This window comes from Mustela nigripes, chromosome 13 (assembly GCF_022355385.1).
Source record: "Mustela nigripes isolate SB6536 chromosome 13, MUSNIG.SB6536, whole genome shotgun sequence".
In the NCBI taxonomy this organism is placed as follows: Eukaryota; Metazoa; Chordata; class Mammalia; order Carnivora; family Mustelidae; genus Mustela; species Mustela nigripes.
Window position 1 is genome coordinate 116,563,350 of NC_081569.1, and position 19,389 is coordinate 116,582,738.

Below are 19,389 nucleotides of genomic sequence, written 5' to 3' on the forward strand. Positions count from 1 at the left end.
GACAGTGTAATGAAAAAGCTAAGAGCAAAAACTCAAGTAAGAGTATCTGGTTGGAGTCCTACTCTGCCACTTACCAGTTGCATCATCTTGGCTGGGTTACTTAATAGTACAGAGACCAGTTTCCTGCTCTCTAGAATGGGATGATAGTGAGTTCTCTCTCAGAGCATTCTTTGAAGGTCATGTCAGTTATACCAAACTCTCAGAAGTATCTCATGTGTAGCTAGTACTCCCTACCTGTTGTTACTACTATTATGGTGTAACTAAGTAGTGACTTAATGAGCCTAAGTTCAATTGCAGACTCATCGAGTGAGCATTTCAGATTGAATTAGCATCTCATTTGCTCACAGAATTATGGAAGGGGCTTTGAAAGGTCATCTGCTCTAGCAGGTGAATGTCTGATTCAAGATCTGGCATCTTTTATGAGTGGGGTATGTGTGTGTGTATGTGTGTGTACATGCACATCTTCTTAAGAAGATGCTAACTCTGGAAAGAAGACAAGAATTTCCAAAAACATCCAGAAGGGGCCAAACGAGTCTCCCAGGTCAGAGACCACTACAAATCAGAGAATGTCTGGATTGACAGGAACTTCATAGGAATTCTGGGCCAGCCATCCCCCACCCCACCAGTATTTGGTGGTTTCCATTGGTTTCTTCTCTCTATTCCCTGTACCGTGGCTTGTCCTTCTTCTGAGTTGAATACATGTGACACCTGTGGGAATCTGGCTATTCTAGAGGTGAGAACACAGGACCAGCAATCTGAGGCTGCCTTTGCCAGGACTTTGCTTTGAAGATCTTCAATCTCTTTTCCTGAGTTTCTTTTCAGCCTTGGAAATTGAGATCCCTGGAGATTCTTATTGTCTTTGAAGTCTATACCACAGGGCTGGGTGATCAGAGACAAGGTATTATAAATAAAGTTTTTCTGGTATTTCCAGTTATAAACTCCCTCATGGGTCATGTTATAACAAACAATCAGAGTAGAGTGCACCTGTCCTGGGTCTGGCTTCCAGAGATGCGGTTAAAGATAAATAAGGAAACGATACCTAATGTTGTAGTACATAGTTCATGTAATTATATTTTATAGACTTTATCGCATTGCATAACTTTATAAGAAATTAATTCCTTGTTCATTTTAATGAGAATAAAAAAGTCAAAATATTTGTTTTGGCTGTTAGTGCTCCAAAGTTCTACCATTCAAGCTGGTTTCCCAGTAGTTGAGCCTTCCTGATGCGGACAAGGAGTGGGAGGGCCAGTGAGCCTCAGAGCTGCGAGGGTGTGCAGTGCTGGGTGGGAGACATCACCGCTTTTGGGCCCTGGACCTTGACTTCTGTGCCTTCCCAATTTGAAACTCATTTTTATTGTCCTTGCTCTTATCAGACCCTGAATATGCTGTCGGCAGCTCAGTGAGACTGGGGATTGTGAGTAGGGTTCTGTGGTCAGATAGACCAGGGGTTGAAACGTGGCTTTATCATTTATCAGCTGTGGAGCCCGAAGTTCAGTCTTATCTGTAAGGCGCTGTTAGCACCTTCCTGGCAGGGTGGCTATGGGACCTGTCAAACCCCAGGCAGAGCGCTGGGTGCAGAGGAGGCCTCGATTCAGGAACCTTTATCACTGTTGAAACTCTTCAGTCTTATGTACCCAATCAGGCTCCTCGCTGAGGCTTCTCAAATTTGGACAGTCCTGAAAGAATTGGAGGGTGGTTACCCTTCTGCAGGTTTTGGCAGTGAGATGTACAGTTTTCCACTTCCTCAGCCAGACCTCCAACCATGTCGAGCCCTCAGGGAAATACAATGGAGCTTCCTTTCAGAGATGAGACGACTCCTGCCTCCCACTGGTGTTTGTTACGGTATCTTAGGATACTGCCTGGGGCAGGATACATGTGCCCTCCACCCTGGGCCCTTTTACCGTGTCCTCCTAGCTCTCCCACAGACCTTCAGCCTGTCACTTCACTTTTCTGAGACATTCTTTTTCCATAAGATTGGAAAGAGAATGTTGCCTATTAAACAGGGCCAAATAGGCCAGTGTCCATGGAAGAGCTTCGAAAGCAGTCAAGTGTGATCTACAGGCTTTTCTCATCCTGAATTTATTTAAATGTGTTAAACCCTTCCTAAACAGGATCTTTCAGAAGTGAGTCTGCCTGTGGGAACCCCTTCCTCTGGAGGAAGATAGTTTTGGGGGCCAGGGGCTACCCAGCATTCTATCAGTTAGAGCACCTGGTCCGCCTATGTCGCCATCCATGCTCTGAAGCTGGCCGCAATGACTGGACAGCGAGCGCTTGATTGCCACTCTCTGCAGGCAGCTTTGATCTTGGAGGTGCCGAGCTTATCAAGATGTGCATTGGGTGTTGCTGTCAGACCAGCTATTTGTCAAGTCTGTTTTTCAGTTTTTTGGTCATGCATTTCTCTGGAAAAAAGAAAGGAACTCAAAACATTATTGATGATCGCTTTCCAAACTGACAGGGTGTCGTCTGACATTGTAATGGGGGCCAGTTTGGGCCATGACCTCAGGACTCACTTCTCGGACAGTGTTGATCCGATCCCAGACACTTGAAAATTTATAGTCTAGTCGAGAGGTCCTGTAAGTAGCTTTTGACAGAGAACTAAATATTCTGGAACCGAGCTGCGGAGCCACGAATTCACTGTGGTAAATCAAGACTCTGCTACTGCTCTGGGATGTGCCTGTGACACATGGAAAGAATATCACAGCATTTGGGAGAAGGAAAGGAATAATGTTCACCATAAAGGGCCCCCTACTTAAGAATGGACTCCTTGCCGGGGACCCATCTGTCACCCCAGTCCTTGGATATGCATATATCTCCCTCATTAGAACACAGGCCCAGAAAGAACAGCAGTGTCTCCTCATAGTGGAGGCTTAAGTTGTGTAACTAGGTGGAGCGTTCTTAACAACTGTGCTTGTCGATGGATTGCAGAGCTAGATGACTGGATTTCAAATATTTCAGATCTCCAAATACACAAGGTAGACAAACCGTGTTGAACTAGATTTGGCTTTTCTTTGAGTCAGTGGGCCTGGCGGGTCCTGAGCACTGTGGTCCTCTTCAGGAGCACTAGCAGTCAGGGCCAGACTGCAGTGTTACACAGTGCCAAAGAATAGACCCATTTTTTTTCCCCTGGCCCTTGGACACACTCTGGAGAATTATTTTTTCTCTATATTAAATTCCTGATATCGACTTGCACATTATTTGGTTATTTCTCATGCAAGCAGAGGGCAGATTATGAAACAATTTATCTCTTCTTGTTTTTTGGTGGTTTTGCTTTTGCACAAGTGAGCACTTAAAGCACATTTAGGAAGCTCCAGTCAAGTGTGTGCGCCTGAGTAGTTTTAGTGCTGTTCTGCCAAATGGTGAATTTGTTTGGTTTGGTTTGGTTTTTGAGTATAAGACAATTTGTTGTGATAGTAATAATATCTTAACAATAATAATAGCAAACCCTTATTGAGTGCTTTATGTAAATAAACTCAACTAATACTCCCATTGAACTCATTCAGTTTATCTTGTATTCACCTCCAAAGAAAATTTCAAGAGGTTGTAGCAGAGTTCATACTGGAGAGAGGCTGCTTAGTGATTTTTTTTGCGACTGCATAAACAAACTTGGCTCTAAACAGGAAGGGATTGAATATTGAGCATCCAGGATTGGAGGGGCATTAAAAAAGGTATTAGAACTGTATTCCTTCTGTTTAAAAATTGAGTAGAGACTTGGAAGATAAAAATAGACATAAGTCAAGTTTCTAGAATTGCAAACTGCAGTGTCTTAGATGCAGAATACCCTGGATGTGATTAATGGCAAATTAGACTTTGAAGAAATTGGTGAACTTGAAGGCATAGTAATAGAAGCCATTCATAATGAACAGAGAAAATTATTCTTTTTCAAAAAGTGGAGAGAGCATAAGTGAGCTGTGGGGTAACTTTAAATGGCCTAATATGCATATAATTGGGGCTCCCTAATGAGAGAGGTAGATAAAAATTTTTTTGAAGAAATAATGGCTGAACATTTTTCAAATTTTATGAAAACTATAAATCCTTAGATCGAGAAAGTTCAGTGGAGCCCAAGCACAAGAAACATAAAACTGAATCAAAACACTTCATAATCCAGATTGCTCACAACCAGTGATGAAAAGAAAATCTGAACAGCAGCCAGAAAGAAAGACACAGCACATGCAGATGAACAAGCGTAACGGTGGTGGTGGACTTATTGTCAGAAACCATGGACGTGAGAATATAGTGGCGTGACACCTTTTCCATACCGGGTAGGTGGGGAGTGAACTATCAGCTCTGATTGCCATAGCTAGTGAAGATATCTGTCAAAAATGTCAAAAAAGGCCGAGAAAGGCCTTTTTCAGACATACAGCAGTTGAAAGAATTCATTAGCTGGACTGCAAGTCCAGGTTAAAGGAGTCCCTTTACATAGAAGGAATATGACATAGGAAGGAAGTCCGAATCCATACAAAGAAAGGAAGCGCGTTGGAAGTCACAGCTGTGTCCATGGCTGCTATATGTGTTCTTCCTTATTATTTAGATGTCTTTAAAAGATAATTGGTCATTTTCTTAAAAATAATAGCTATATAGGGTGGCACTGATAACCTGTGTGAAAGTAAAATGCATATATAGTGAGAGGATAAAGTCTGGAAAGGGAGAAACCGAAGTCTGCATTTGAGAAGCTGTTGACTGTGATAAGTTAAACGGTAAAGCACCTACTGACAGTTCTGCCTGTGATAAGTTAAACGGTAAAGCACCTACTGACAGTTCTGCCTGTGATAAGTTAAACGGTAAAGCACCTACTGACAGTTCTGCCTGGAGACGTCAATACCCATTTCCATACGTGATGGAACAAGTCCACGGTTGATTGGTCCATAAAGATACAAGACCCTGGAACAAAACAGTCTACCCGTTTGACCTAATTGACATTTATAGGACACGCCACCCAACAAGAGAATACATGTTTTTTTCAAGTGTAATGGAACATTTACCAAGATTGACTATATTCTGAGCCAGAAATAAGTTTTACAGATTAGAAGGGTTTGAGTGCATTCTCTGACCTCTGTCAACCCTCAGGTCAGTGATTCACTACAAAGACTTGCAGCATTCAGAAAAGCTGCCGCTACTCACCAGTTTCTGTTGATCACAACAAAAGGCTGCAGATGATAATATGTAAAGGGAAAAGGTGCTTATGGAGTGCCCAGTGGAACAGACCTTAATTATTCAGTGTTTAGCACCTCCAGGGGTCAGACTGATACAGTGTGGCCCAAGGCCTTCCCCCATAAATCACATTGCAAGTATAACTATCGGGTATGGCCTAAGGCCCCAGATATAAAAAGAGATTTTTTATGAGGTGGGATGGTCCAGGGTCTTATAGGGTATTCCCCAAGAACTGCACAAGGGCCAGTCCTTTCTTGGGAACGTGCAAAGTTGGAACATCCCAAGCCTGCTTTGCCTTTTTCTGCATAGACCATAATGGAATTAGTTTAGGAATCAAGGATAGAAAGATCTTGGGAAAATGCCCAAGTATTTGGAAACTAAATAATACACTTCTTAAAAAAATTTTTTTTTAATTTCCATTCAATTTAATTAATATATACTATATTAGTTTCAGAGGTAGAATTCAGTGATTCATCAGTTGTGTAGAACCCCCAGTGCTTATTCCATCAAGTCCCCTCCTTAATGCCCGTCACCCAGTTACCCTATCTCCCCCCACCTTCCCTCCAGTGACCCTCAGTTTTTTCCCTATAGTTAAGCGTCTCTTATGGTTTGCCTCCCTTTTTTAGTCTTATTTTATTTCTTTTTCCTTTCCCCTATGTTCATCTGTTTTGTTTCTTAAACATATGAGTGAAATCATATGGTATTTGTCTTTCTCTGACTGACTTATTTCACTTAGCATAATACCCTCTAGTTCCATCCACATTGTTGCAAATGGCAAGATTTCATTCTTTTTGATAGCTGAGTAATATTCCATTGCGTGTGATTGTGTGTGCGTGTGTGCGTGTGTTTGTGAGAAGATGTGGTGTGTATGGTATGCATACCACTATTGTCTTTATGCAACATCTGTCGGTGGACGCTGGGCTCTTTCCATATTTTGGCTGTTGTGGACATGACTGCCATAGACATTGGGGTGCATGTACCCCTTCGAATCACTATGTTTGTATCCTTTGGGTAATACCTAGTAGTGCAGTTGCTGGATAGTAGTACAGTTGTAGGATAGTTCTATGTTTAACTTTTTGAGGAACCTCCATACTGTTTTCCAGAGTGGCTGTACCAGTTTTTGTTCCCATCAACAATGTAGGAGAGTTCCTCTCTTTCCACATCCTCACCAACATCTGCTGTTTCTGGACTCGTTAGTTTTAGCCATTCTGACCAGTGTGAGGTGATACCTCATTGTGGTTTTGATGCTGAGTGATGCTGAGCTATTTTTTCATGTGTCTGTTGGCCATTTGTGTCTTCTTTGGAGCAGTATCTGTTTATGTCTTCTGTTCATGGATTTTTAAAAAAAGGTTTTATTTATTTGAGAGGGAGAATCAGGCTCCCCACTTAGTTGGGAGCCTGACATGGGGCTCAATCCCAGGACCCTAAGATCATGATCTGAGCTGAAGGCAGTCGCTTAACTGACCGAGCCACCCAGGTACCCCTTGATGTTTTGGTTTTTGGGTATTGAGTTTGATGAGTTCTTTATAGATCTTGGATACTAGCCCTTTATCTGATAAGACATTTGCAAATATCTTCTCCCATTTCATAGGTTGCCTTTTAGTTTTATTGACTTTTCTTTGCTGTGCAAAAGCTTTTTATCTTGATGAAGTCCCAATAGTTCATTTTTGTTTTGTTTCTTTTGCTTTTGAAGACGTGTCTAGCAAGAAGTTGCTGTGGTTGAGGTCAAAGAGGTTGCTGCCTGTGTTCTCTTCTAGGATTTTGATGGATTCCTGTTTTAGGTCTTTGATCCTTGATTTACATTTAGGTCTTTCAGGCATTTTGAGTTTATTTTTGTGTAGGGTATAAGAAAGTGGTCCAATTTTGTTCTTCTGCATGTGGCTCTGCATGGGGCTGTCCAATTTTCCCAACGCCATTTGTGGATGAGACTTTTTTACATTGGATAGTCTTTCTTGCTTTGTTGAAGATTAGTTGACCATAGAGCTGAGGGTCCATTTTTGGGTTTCCTGTTCTGTTCCATTGATCTGTGTGTCTGTTTTTGTGCCAGTGCCGTACTGTCTTGACGATGACAGCTTTGTGATATATAGCCTAAAGTCTGAGATTGTGATGCCTTTTTCAGCATTCCTTTGGCTATTTGGGGCCATGAATGAAAGAGGAGAAATAAAAATCATAAATACATAATACATTTCTAGAGAAGAAATCAAAAGTTAAATTAGTATTGTGAACTGAGTGAAAATAAAAACAACATATCAATATTTGTAGGATATTGCTAAAGCAGTACTTAGGGAGGAATTCTTTTTTTTTTTTTAAGATTTTATTTATTTATTTGTCAGAGAGAGAGAGAGAGAGCACAAGCAGGCAGAGAGGCAGGCAGAGGCAGAGAGAGAAGCAGGATCCCCACTGAGCAGATAGCCCCATGTGGGACTCGATCCCAGGACTCTGGGATCATGACCTGAGCTGAAGGCAGCAGCTTAACCAACTGAGCCACTGAAACACCCCTAGGGAGGAATTTTTGATTAATTGCCTGTATTAGGAAAGAAAAAAGGTCTTGGATTTATACTTTAGTATCTACCTTAAGAAACTAGAAAAGGAAGAGTAAATAAAATCCAGTGTATGTAGAAGAAAGGAAATAATACAAATTAGAGCATAAATAAATGAAATAGAAAACAGGGAAATAATAGAGAAAAATTGGAAAACCAAAATCAATGAAATAAAAAGATCTTTAATGAGAGTTTCAATAAAATTGATAAACCATTAGTCAGACTGTTCAGGATAAAAAGAGAGAACACAAGTTGCCTAAATCAGGAATAAGACAGTTGCCATCATTAGAGATTCTATAGATATTAAAGGGAGCAGGGAATATTATAAAAAAAAAAAAACTCACTATGTCAATAAATTTGACAACTGAGAAGAAATGGACAAACTACTCAAAAAATATAAACTACCAGAACTCACTTAAGAAGAAAGAGATCATCCAAACAACCTTATATCAAAGACATTGAATTTATAAAGAGCTTCCCACAAAGAAAACTCTAGGTCCAGATGGCTTTCCTGGTAAATTCTACCAAAAACATAAGAAAAAAATAAAAATTCCACACCAACTCCTCCTGAAAATTGAAGAGGAGGGAATATTTCTCAAGTCATTTTATGAAGTTAGCATTTACACAAATACCAAAACCATTACAGGAAAACTATGGACAAATATTACTCATGCATATAGATGAAAAACATTTTAAGGAAAAATTTAACAAATCAAATCTGACAATATTAAAAAGAATAATGCATCATAATCAATGGGGTTTATCTTAGGACAGAAAGTTTGTTTTTAATATTTGAAAAATCAGTGTAATTTACCAGATTAAAAGACTAAAAGAGAAAAAGCCATGTGATTATCTCAATGGACAAAGAAAAAGGATTTGAGAAAATCCAGCATCCATTCTTGATATAAACTCACAGCCAAATTGGTGTAGAAGAGCTCTTCCTCAACCTGAGAAAGGGCAACTGTGAAACACTAACAGTTAACATCAAACCGAACGGTGAAAGACTGAGTGCTTTCTCCTTAAATAGGAATGAGGTAAGGATGTTGCCCTCACCAGTACATTCAGCTGGAGGTTCTTGGGTAATAAAACACGAGGTGATACATGGAAATAAAAGGCATCCAGATTAGAAAGGATGAAGCAACCCTGCCTGTATCTGCAAACAGCATGATGGTTTGTGTAGAAATTCTAGGGAATCCACAAAAATGGGTGATAGAACTCACAATTAAATTTAGCAAGGTTACAGAATTCAAGACCGGTATTCAAGAATCAAGTGTGTGTTTTTTTAAGGATTTATTTATTTATCTTTGGGGTGGAGGGGCAGAAGGAGAGGGTGAATCTCCAGCCGACTCCCTGCTGAGTGAGGAGCCTGATGTGAAGCTCGATACCATAACCCTGAAATCATGACCTGAACCAAAATCAAGAGTCAGACACTTAACCTCCTTAGCCACCCTGGCAGCCCAGAAATCTATAGCAATGAACAAAAGGAAATTGAAATTGAAACAATACCATTTACAACACCATAGTAAATACTAAATACTTAAGGGTAAATCTGAGAAAATGTTCCCAAGGCATGTATACTGAAAACGACAAATCATTGTCAAAAGATTAGTTAAAGACCCACATAAATGAAGAGACATGTTGTGATCATGGGTTGGAAAACTCAATATGGTTAAGATACCAGTTCTCCCCATCAAAATCCCAGCTAACTGGGATATAGACAAGCAGATTTTATATGGAAATGTAGAAGACTAACATTAGCCAAGAAAATTGATTAATGGGAACACAATTGGAACACTAACACTACTTTCAAGATTTATAAAGTTACGGGAGTCAAGACAGGGTGATGTTGGTATAAATATAGACAAATGGCTCATTGGCACAACAAAGAGAGTCCAGGAAAGACTGTACCCATCTGATTTTTCACAAAAGTACAAAGGCAAATCTTTGGTAAGTGGTACCAGCATACTTGGCTATCTATCTGTAAAGAAGTAAATGCCAATCTTTACGTTGCAACATGTACAAAGATTGTTTTAAAATGGATCATAGACCTAAAAAATCTTTGTAACCTCAGGTTGGGCCAAGACTTCTTAGATATGAAAGCCAAAGCACAATTTAGAGGAGGAAATATTGACAAATTTGACTTCATCAAAATTTAAGATTTCTCTTCTTCAAAAGACATGTTAAGAGAATGATAAAACTTTATACCTGAGAGAAAATATTAGTAAATCACTTATCTGGTAGAAAACTTATATTCACAGTATATTAAGAACTCTCAAAACTCAGTAATAAGAAAACAACCCAATAAAAATGGATACAAGATTTAAAAAAAAAAAGGATACAAGATTTTAATAGACATTTCACCAAAAAAGATACTTAGATAACAAATAAGCACATGAAAGGTTGGACAATATCATTAGTCATTATGGAAATGCCCGTCAAAACCACAGTGAGATGCCACTTCACCATGCCCATCAGGACAGCTATGGTAAAACAGACAACAATGAGTGTCAGCCAGTGTGTGGAGAAACTGGAAACTCCGCCCCCCCCACTCCCCCCCCCCCCGCCACTGTAATCTGCTGGTGGGGATAGTAAGATGGTATTACCACTTCGGAAAACAGTTTGGTATTTCTTAAATATTAAAAATAAATGTATTATCTGACCCAGTAATTCCAGTTCTAAGTATATACCCATTAAGAGAATTAAAAACATATGTCCCCACAAAAAATGACGCGTGGGTGTTCATGGCAGCATTATTTATAGTAGTTAAAAAGTGGCAACAATCCAAACGTCCATTAGTGGCAAATGGGGAGATTTGATGCAGTCTATCCAAACAGGAGTATAAAGAAATGGAGTACTGCTATAATTTGGAGGCACACTGGAAACATTATACTAAGTGAAAGAAGCTAGACACAAAAGGCCACATGTTCCATGATTCTGTTTTGATGAAATGTCCCGAGAAGGTAAAAATATGGAAATAGAAAGCAAGCTAGTGGTTGCCTGAAGCAGGGGTGGGAATAAGGATTGACTTCTTGGGGCAGAAAGGATCATTTGGGAATGATGGACATGTTCTCCAACTGCACTGTGTTGACAGTTGCACAGCTCTGCGTTTATTAAAAGTTCTAAGGGGTGTGCTCAGAGCAGGGGGCCTGAAGAAATGGCCCCTCTGTTTACAACACACCCAACAGGAATCTGGGTTCATTGTGACAAGGAGCACAAAATTTGTGGCCTTCCTATGAACAAATACCCTACACATGTCACAAAATAAAAATAAAATCTAGGTTGTTGAATTGTACTTAAACTAGTGAAATTTATGGCATATAAATTATCCCTCAATAGAGCTATTTAAAATAAAATGGTGTGCAGTAATCAGAACAGCATAATATTGAGGAAAGAATAGACAAAGAAATGAATGGAACAGAACAGAGAGGCCAGGAAGATACCCTTTCAACTATAGTCAACTGATTTTTGACAAAGGTGCAAAGGCAATTCAGTAGGGGAAAAGATAGTTTCTCTAACAAATGGGGCTGGGCACAACTGGACATTCACATGGAAAAGACAAAAATCTAGACACAAACCTTAGACCTTTCACCAATGTTAACTTAGAATGGATTGTAGCCCTAAGTGTAAGACGCAAAACTGTAAAACTTTTAGAACACAGGAGAAAGTCTAGGTGACCTTGGGTGTGGCACTGGGGTTCTAGATACCATTCCAAGATCACTGGATCCATGAAAGAGAAAATTGATAGTGTAGACTGTGCTTAAACCAAAAACTCTCATTCTGTGAAGGACACTGGTCAGAGAATGAAAAGACAAGTCATAGACTGGAAGGAGATAGTTGCAAATACATAAAATATCTGATAAATGATTTGTATCCAAAATATACAAAGAACTCTTAAAATTCAGCAATAAGAAAACAAACAACCTAATTGAAAAAGGGGCCAAGGATCCCAACCAGCCACTTCACCAAAGAAGACATACGGATAGAAAATAAGCATCAGAAAAGTGCTCTACATCATATGTCTTTAGAGAATTGCAAATTATAACAGCAAGGGGACACTACTACATACCTCTCCCTCTGCCCCCCTGTGCTCTTTCTCTCACTTCGTGTTCTAGCTCAAATAAATAAAATCTTAAAAAGAATGACTAAAATCTAAAAAAAACTGATAACACCAAATGCTGACAAAGATGCTGAGCAACAGTTAGTCTCATTCATTGCTGGCAAGAATGTGGAATGTTACAGCCACCCTGGAAGACATTTGGACAGTTTCTTACAAAGCTAAATATATTGTTTCAAAGCTATTCATAAAGTATATTTATTTCACTCTTTCTTACGAAGTCTCACTCCTGGTATTTACCCACTTGGCTTGAAGTCTATACTCATACAATAACCTGCACATGAAGGTTTATAACTGCTTTATTCATAATTGCCACAACTTGGAATCAACCAAGTTGCCTTTCAATGGATTAATGAATAAATGGAATATTATGTAGGGACAAAAAGGAGTGATTGGGCCACAGAAAGATGTGGAGGGACTTTAAATGTTAAGTAAAAGGAGTGAAAGAAGCTAGTGTGAAAAGACTGCATACTGCATGATTGCAACTGTGTGACATTCTGCACAAGGCAAGACCATCAAGACAGTGAAAAGATGAGTGATGGCCAGGGGTTCAGGAAGACGGAGGTAGGGGTGACTAGAGGGTAAGGGACCTTTTTAGGGCAGTGAATTTATCCTTTTTAGGGCATTAAATTTTAGGGCAGTGAAATTATCTGGTGCTGTAAAGGTGGACACACGACATTATGAATTTGTTAAAATTCATGAACTACAGAACACCGTGAACCCTAAAGTGGTTTAAGTATGGACTATAGTTAATAAAAAAAAAAGACTAAATAAATACGAACAAAAGAATCATCATGATGCAACACTGAGAAAATGTTTTGCTTGTTATATGCCAATTCTACCTCCATAACAGCCATCAAGAAAATGACAGAATCTTTGAGCCATACTTTCTTTTTTTTTTTTTTTTTTTATAAAGATTTTATTTATTTATCAGAGAGAGAGAGGGGGAGAGAGTGAGCACAGGCAGACAGAATGGCAGGCAGAGGCAGAGGGAGAAGCAGGCTCCCTGCTGAGCAAGGAGCCCGATGTGGGACTCGATCCCAGGACGCTGGGATCATGACCTGAGCCGAAGGCAGCTGCTTAACCAACTGAGCCACCCAGGCGTCCCTGAGCCATACTTTCTGTGACAGACCAGTAACCTCTGAGCTCCAGGCATACGGTCCGTGGTGGTTGGCTCCTTGTGAGCGGAAGCAGTTTCTCCTCCTTCTGGTTCTGCAGAATCATCTCCCGTGGCCTTGGAGGGACAGCCTGGAGGGACAATCACTATTTGACAAGAGCAGCTTGGAAGAGACCATTCAGGAAATGATGGTGCATGAACCCATGGGTCATTTGCTGGTGCTTAGTGCATCTGGGGCCCTGTCCCCAGTGGCGTCTGCTCTGAAAGTCAGCAGCTAACTGGGTGGGCATTGTTTGGCAGGTTGCAGAGCTGATTTCTGAGTCCTGTTGTGTCCTTACCTGGCTGCCAGGTTTGGGGCAAGTCATTTACCTTCCCATGGCCCATCTCAGCTTCTCTGTACAGGGAGTCGGTTTTCTGAGGGGGGGAGGTGTCCCTGGTTTCTTCTAGTTCCAGACCCCATTTCTGTCAATATCAAGCCTTCTTCCACACTTTGGCCTGGAGCGGAATGTGTGTCTTCTGTGTATGCATGTGTCCCGGGGCACGTGGTACAGCAGAAATCCTCTTATGTGGAGGCACCAGACGCCTTCCCTGCAGTGTGCCCTCTCTCCACCCTGGATTGTGCAAAGACACCTGGGGCCTGGCTTGCTCCAGGCTGGTGGCCCAGGGCAGGCCCAGAGATTGGGGGTGGTTCAGGCACGAGCCGCTCCTCCCGCTGCTGTGTCCTTTCAGCCCTTTTTGCCTTCATACATGCCAACTCGGAGCTCTTTCGGCAAAGAGGATCTCCTCCATCTCCAAAGAAGTGCCCAGAGCAGTTCTGGTATTTTCTTAGCCCACAACTGAGCCGTGGTCTGTGGTGTTATTGTGACTCCAAAATTCTAAGGCTCCAAGTTGGAAGATTTTCCTAGTAACTGAGACCCCAAGGGTATTTAACAATTTTTTTTTTTTATGTTGAATGAGTTAAGTGGACATTTTGGGTTAGAAGATATCCTTCAGGTAGGATTATGCTGTGAGCCTACCTTTGCTTACTTTAAGGATCTTGGGACAACTTGACTGAGAAGCTCCGTGAGGTCTGAATGGGGTCATGGTGAAGTACCTGATTAGATTCTCAACCTGGATGTCAAGGTCATGTGTCCTTACTGAGGAAGGGTAAAGGACAGAGAACCTGTTTCTTCTGACAGTTTGTCACATCCTGGGACTGTTTTCTGGCCCTCTAGGGCAATATTGAAAAATTAAGCTCCATGAAAACTCAGCCAGGTTTTGTATGTTTGATTTTTTTTAGGACTTTGTTTAGAGAAGTTGCCTGTTTCCTCTTCTACCAGTAACCTCCACGTGGACCGGGAACAGGATGTCATCACCTGTTACGAGAAAGCTGGGGACATCGCTCTCCTGTACCTCCAAGAGATAGAAAGAGTAAGTGAGGACCAAGTGTTTCTTCCAGTTGATAATTTTTTAAAAATTTCAAATCAGACTGTAGAGAGCTGTGATCGATCTCTGGAAAACCTTCAACACATCTGCCTCTGGGTGCAAAGCTTGACTTCTGTTTCAGTGCAAAACAGATGGTGGCCACAGTGGGACCTTGTGAAGAGTGTTTGGGAAGCAGTTAACATCCTCAGAGCAGAAATGGCGGTGTGCCCCGAGGCTGGCCAGTCACTCGTGCTCTCTTGGTACACAGTGGGCTGCCTTCATTTGTACTCACGGGGACGAGATGCTAACAGAACGTTCCTCCGGGGTTTGGGAGGCTTTACTTCAGTAGTTACTCGAAAGAAAGTTACTGCTGGGGACTCACAGCTGACCTGCTTGGAGTGAGTGTGTATCCTCTGAGACCATCTGGGGTGGCTTCTTCCTACCAGTCAGTGGTTGCCTGTGGTGGGGAATGAAACCAGCAGCTGACGGGGGGCCAGCCGAGCAGACATGGAGCAGGAAGCCCTGAGCCCACACTCGGGCACAGGAGGTTAGAGGCTTGTCTGCTCTGAACTTGTCTCTTCAGAAGGATTGTTGCCTTTTATCTTTGCTCTTTACTGTTCCTTCATCTCAGCCTCAATTTTACCATCTGTGAAAAGAGCAGAATAGTTTCAACCCCATGGAGTTCTGGTGGGGATTATAAAAGATCATGTAAATGAAGGGACTTAGCCCAGATGCAGAAACCCTGGATTCTTAGTGAATGTCATTTATTTATTTATTTTACTGATAACAACCGGTTCTAGTCATTTCTGCTCCCAGCAGAGTTTCCTGACATTCTCACCAAGGCTTGCCACTGAGATTCCCCCCTTTCTGCCCAGAGACATGTCCTGTGAGATTATTTGAAAAGATGAGAAATCCTGTGAGACTTTGAAAATGATCCAAGTCTTATTTCCCATCAATTGTTTGGGTTCTCTGTTTCCCTGAGGATTAGAATGGGGAGGGGCTACCAAAGTCTGGTTAGCTTTGTTCCGTTGTCACTGTACAGGCTGACAGTCTTCTCCTAGTGTGTTGATGTGTGTGACAAGGATCAGAATTGCTTTGTAAGGGTCAGGGAGTGCAGGTGAGCGCCACAGAGACGGGGAGGGGAGAGTGATGGGCCCAGCTTGGAACCTGGGCAACACCAGCATGTCTTCTAAGTCAGGGGTCGTGATGTCTGGGAACTCAGGAAGATCCTCGACTGTCTTGCCAAAATGTTCTATCAGAAAGCTGCTCTGAGAAAGGAATTTTTTGGTTATTCAGAATTTGTGGTATGATCTTTAGAGAAATGATTGTGCAGCCTGCTTTGAAAATCTACACTGTTTTCATCACATACCTCCTTGATAGCCAGTGCTTAGAAAGGGAGAAGCAGTTCTTGTTGACCCCACAGCCCTTTTGCCCCATAGGGGCCCTTGCTTTGTACCTTACTCTCCAACATTTGTTACAGCCCTGTCCTCTCGGGGCTGCCTTCTCTTGGCTGGCAGAGAGGAGGCGTGTCTGTTACACATGTATTTAGTGACACGGGGACTGGCAGATCTGGATGTACTTCCTGTTGTGTTCGTGTGTAACCACCTTCTCACTGTTGGGTTCTCTGGCCAGACCATCGAGGAGGAGACTTGTATAATCACAGCATTTTTTAAAAAAAGATTGATTGATTGATTGATTCATTGATTTTGGAGAGAGAGAGAGAGAGGGAGAGCACATGAGCAGGAGGGGCAGAGGGAGAGGGGGAGAGAGAATCTCAAGCAGACTCCATGCTGAGCACAAAGCCTGATGCGCGGCTCGATCTCACAACTCTGACTTCATGACCTGAGTGGAAATCAAGAGTCCGACACTTAACCAACTGTGCCACCCAGGTACCCTGATCATAGGATTTAAAAGAGATTTTTATGTGCAGTTTTGGGGAGACAGTGTCAGAGGCTGTCAGATTTGAAGATGAAATGGAGGCCCAGACAGGGAGGACACAGAGAAGTTAGGACCAAAGCTAGGATTAGAACTCTTCTGACACCAAGTTCAGGGCCCTCTCATGTCATTATCCCAGGCCGCTGTACACAAGTGCATACTGTGTCTTTTCCCACACTCTCACCTGCAGAAAGCGCTCCGTTTGGCCAAGCGAGCTCTTGGTAGCGTGAGGAAACTGCCTCAGGCTTGGGTACAGTCCTAGGGGGTAGAGATGATTTTCACATTTCTAGCTCCGATTTTCCAGCGTGAGTTTTCCTTTATGGGAAACCACTTCAGTCCTCGCCAGGTCCAGCAAACTGGGATATTAGTAGTGGGAGAGACTAATAGAACCAAGTATCTGTTTTGACTGTAGTAAGTGCTCAAGAAGCCATTTGTTGATTCATGGGAGGTCTAAGAGAAAAACCACTTTCCTTAAGTGACTGCTGGGCTTGGTGAGCGTTTAAGGTCTTTATGAGGCAAGATGGGGGTGTGCTAGGTAGTAGATACCACCTTGGCCTTTTTTTAAAATTTGAACTTAAAATAACTTTTAAGAATTATGCTAAATTAAAAACAGAAATGTGGGGGCACCTGGGTGGCTCAGTGGGTTAAAGCCTCTGCCTTCAGCTCAGGTCATGATCCCAGGGTGCTGGAATTGAGCTCCGCATCGGGGTCTCTGCTCAGCGGGGAGCCTGCTTCCACCTCTCTCTCTATCTGCCTACCTCTCTGCCTACTTGTGATCTCTGTCAAATAAATAAATAAAATCTTTAAAACACACACACACACACACACACACACACACAGAAATGTGGGGCACCTGGGTGGGTCAGTTGGTTAAACAATTGTCTTCAGCTCAGGTCATGATCCCAGGGTCCTGGGATCAAGCCCTGCATCAGGCTCCTTGCTCAGTGGGGGGCCTGCTTCTCCCTCTCTCTCTACTGTTCCTCCTGCCTGTGCACCCCGGCTCTCCCTCTGTCAAATAAATAGATCAAATAAATAAATAAATAAATAAAAACAGAAATGTTAGGGAAATAGACTATGAAAGAAGTAATGGACTGGGACAAGCCTAGGTAAATAGGGCTTTGTTTTTCTGGGTAGGCACGCCTTGGATCTAGAAAATCCCGCACACTCTTTTCCTATATGGGTTCTGCTGGGGACAGGCCATTGCTCATTGGTTTACCTCCATTTCCCAGCCATTCCATAGTGAAGAAACTTCTGTTGGCGAGGACCTTTGGCATTTTATTTATTAGTATTGGTTCTTAACTTCATTCACTAGCAAGAAAAAAATCGGGGAAGAATTTTTGAGGACAGATTGGAGTGTCATGGTCAGTATTTTCTCATGATCTGAAGCCACAAAATCATGTTTCTGAGGCAGCCCCATTCTCTGAATAGTGGAAATGTTTGATGATAGATTTGTTTGCTACCTGAAGGACAATAACTCTTCAGAAAGGGGGAGACCGTGGCTGACCCCTGAGGCAGCTAACTTAAGCTGTGAGAGGGAGCAGAGCACTGTGGTAGAGTGATGGCCAGTGTCAAGATCCTGGATTTGCTACCTTTTAGCTGTGGGACTTCAGGCCAGTTACTCAGCCTCTCTGTGCACCACACGATCCTCATCTGTAAAGTAGCAATAGTGACTGCTATCAGGCTATGGTGAGGATAGAGTGGCTTAATTAACATACTTCCTGGTACGTGGTTAGTAACAGTTAAATGTTAGCTTTGTTGTCATGTTCTGACATGACAGATGACATTTGTGTCATCTGCCAGTGGATTCTTTCTTCATCTTAGAAGATTTCATATAGGTAGAACATTAGAAACATGCTGGTTTTTTTTTTTTTTAATTAAGATTTCATTTATTTATTTGACAGAGAGATCACGGGTAGGCAGAGAGGCAGGCAGAGAGAGAGATGGGGAAGCAGGCTCCCCACCGACCAGAGCCTGATGTGGGGCTCGATTCCAGGACCCTGGGATCATGACCTGAGCCGAAGGCAGAGGCTTTAACCCGCTGAGCCACCCAGGTGCCCCAATGTTAATTTTTTTTTTAATTTTATTTCTTTATTTGGCAGAGAGAGATCACAAGTAGGCAGAGAGGCAGGCGGAAAGAGAGGGGGAAGCAGGCTCTGGCTGAGCAGAGAGCCCGATGTGGGGCTCCATCCCAGGACCCTGAGATCATGACTTGAGCTGAGATCACCCACTGAGCCACCGAGGTGCCCCCCAATGTTAAATAATTTTTAACCGAATATTTACAGAGTAGTTTTTCTCGGGAGAAGTTGGTTTTCCCTCTCTTGTGCAGAAGCTGATGGGACAGCATCTTACCCCCACCAGAGTCTCCATGTCATATCTGGGCTCTGGGCTTCTGTTTACCCCCCAACTGTCTGACCTTGGTCCAGTTGTGTATTTCTGTGTGCCACAGCTTCCTGTTCTCATGGGGGCGCTAATATTGCCTGATTTGTCTGGGGCTAGAGAACTCGTGAGCCAGCTGCCACAGGAAATTTCCATGTGTTCTTGCCCCCCCCCTGCCCCCATCTGAAGGTGGAGGCAGGGCCAAAGAATATTTGAATACACGAATTTGAATATTTGAAATATTTCAAATATTTGAAAATTTGAATACACAAAAGCAGGGCAATTAACTATTTATTTAGTGTTGTTCTTGTTCTATTAGGGTTATAGAACCATCTAATTTTCTCTGATAGTTTGTTCTCTGAAGGGGAATAAAAGGTACTTCCAAAATTGTGCATATACAACAACTTAATCAGACAAATTGAGTTAGATTAGAAATGACACAGGCTGTCCTTGATTTGTTTCTCTTCAGATGGTGGCGTCCTGCCAATGGTAAATAGAGTTACCTGCCCCACAAGGAGCTTCTCATGGTGCCGTGATAGGAATAACGATGACTTCCCTCTTGAATATCATACACTCTGAGCCCTGCTTTTGGCAAATGAAATCATCCCATCTCTGTCCCACCAGCTGCTTTTGGCTGTCCTGAGCCGACCAGGCTGGAACTTCATCTTCCGCCGACAGTTCACTTCTTCACACCCTATTTTAGAGAAGTGAACGCTAAATGATGGGCTACCAATCGACTTTGACGGGCAGTTTTA

The 19,389-nt window shown here is 42.2% G+C and overlaps 1 protein-coding gene and 1 non-coding gene across 6 annotated transcripts in view; both read left to right on the forward strand.

The window, feature by feature from the left end:
* The window catches only part of TTC7B (tetratricopeptide repeat domain 7B), a 246,124-nt gene that overhangs the window by 48,964 nt on the left and 177,771 nt on the right, over positions 1–19,389 (forward strand). For all 5 annotated transcript variants that reach the window (XM_059373525.1, XM_059373527.1, XM_059373526.1 and 2 more), the window contains one exon: positions 14,199–14,329. In XM_059373525.1, coding sequence (XP_059229508.1) covers positions 14,199–14,329 — 131 coding nt within the window. The remainder of the gene's footprint in view (positions 1–14,198; positions 14,330–19,389) is intronic.
* On the forward strand, positions 10,812–10,941 carry LOC132000549 (small nucleolar RNA SNORA11). Its single transcript, XR_009399398.1, has one exon. It is a non-coding gene; the product is annotated as a small nucleolar RNA SNORA11 (small nucleolar RNA).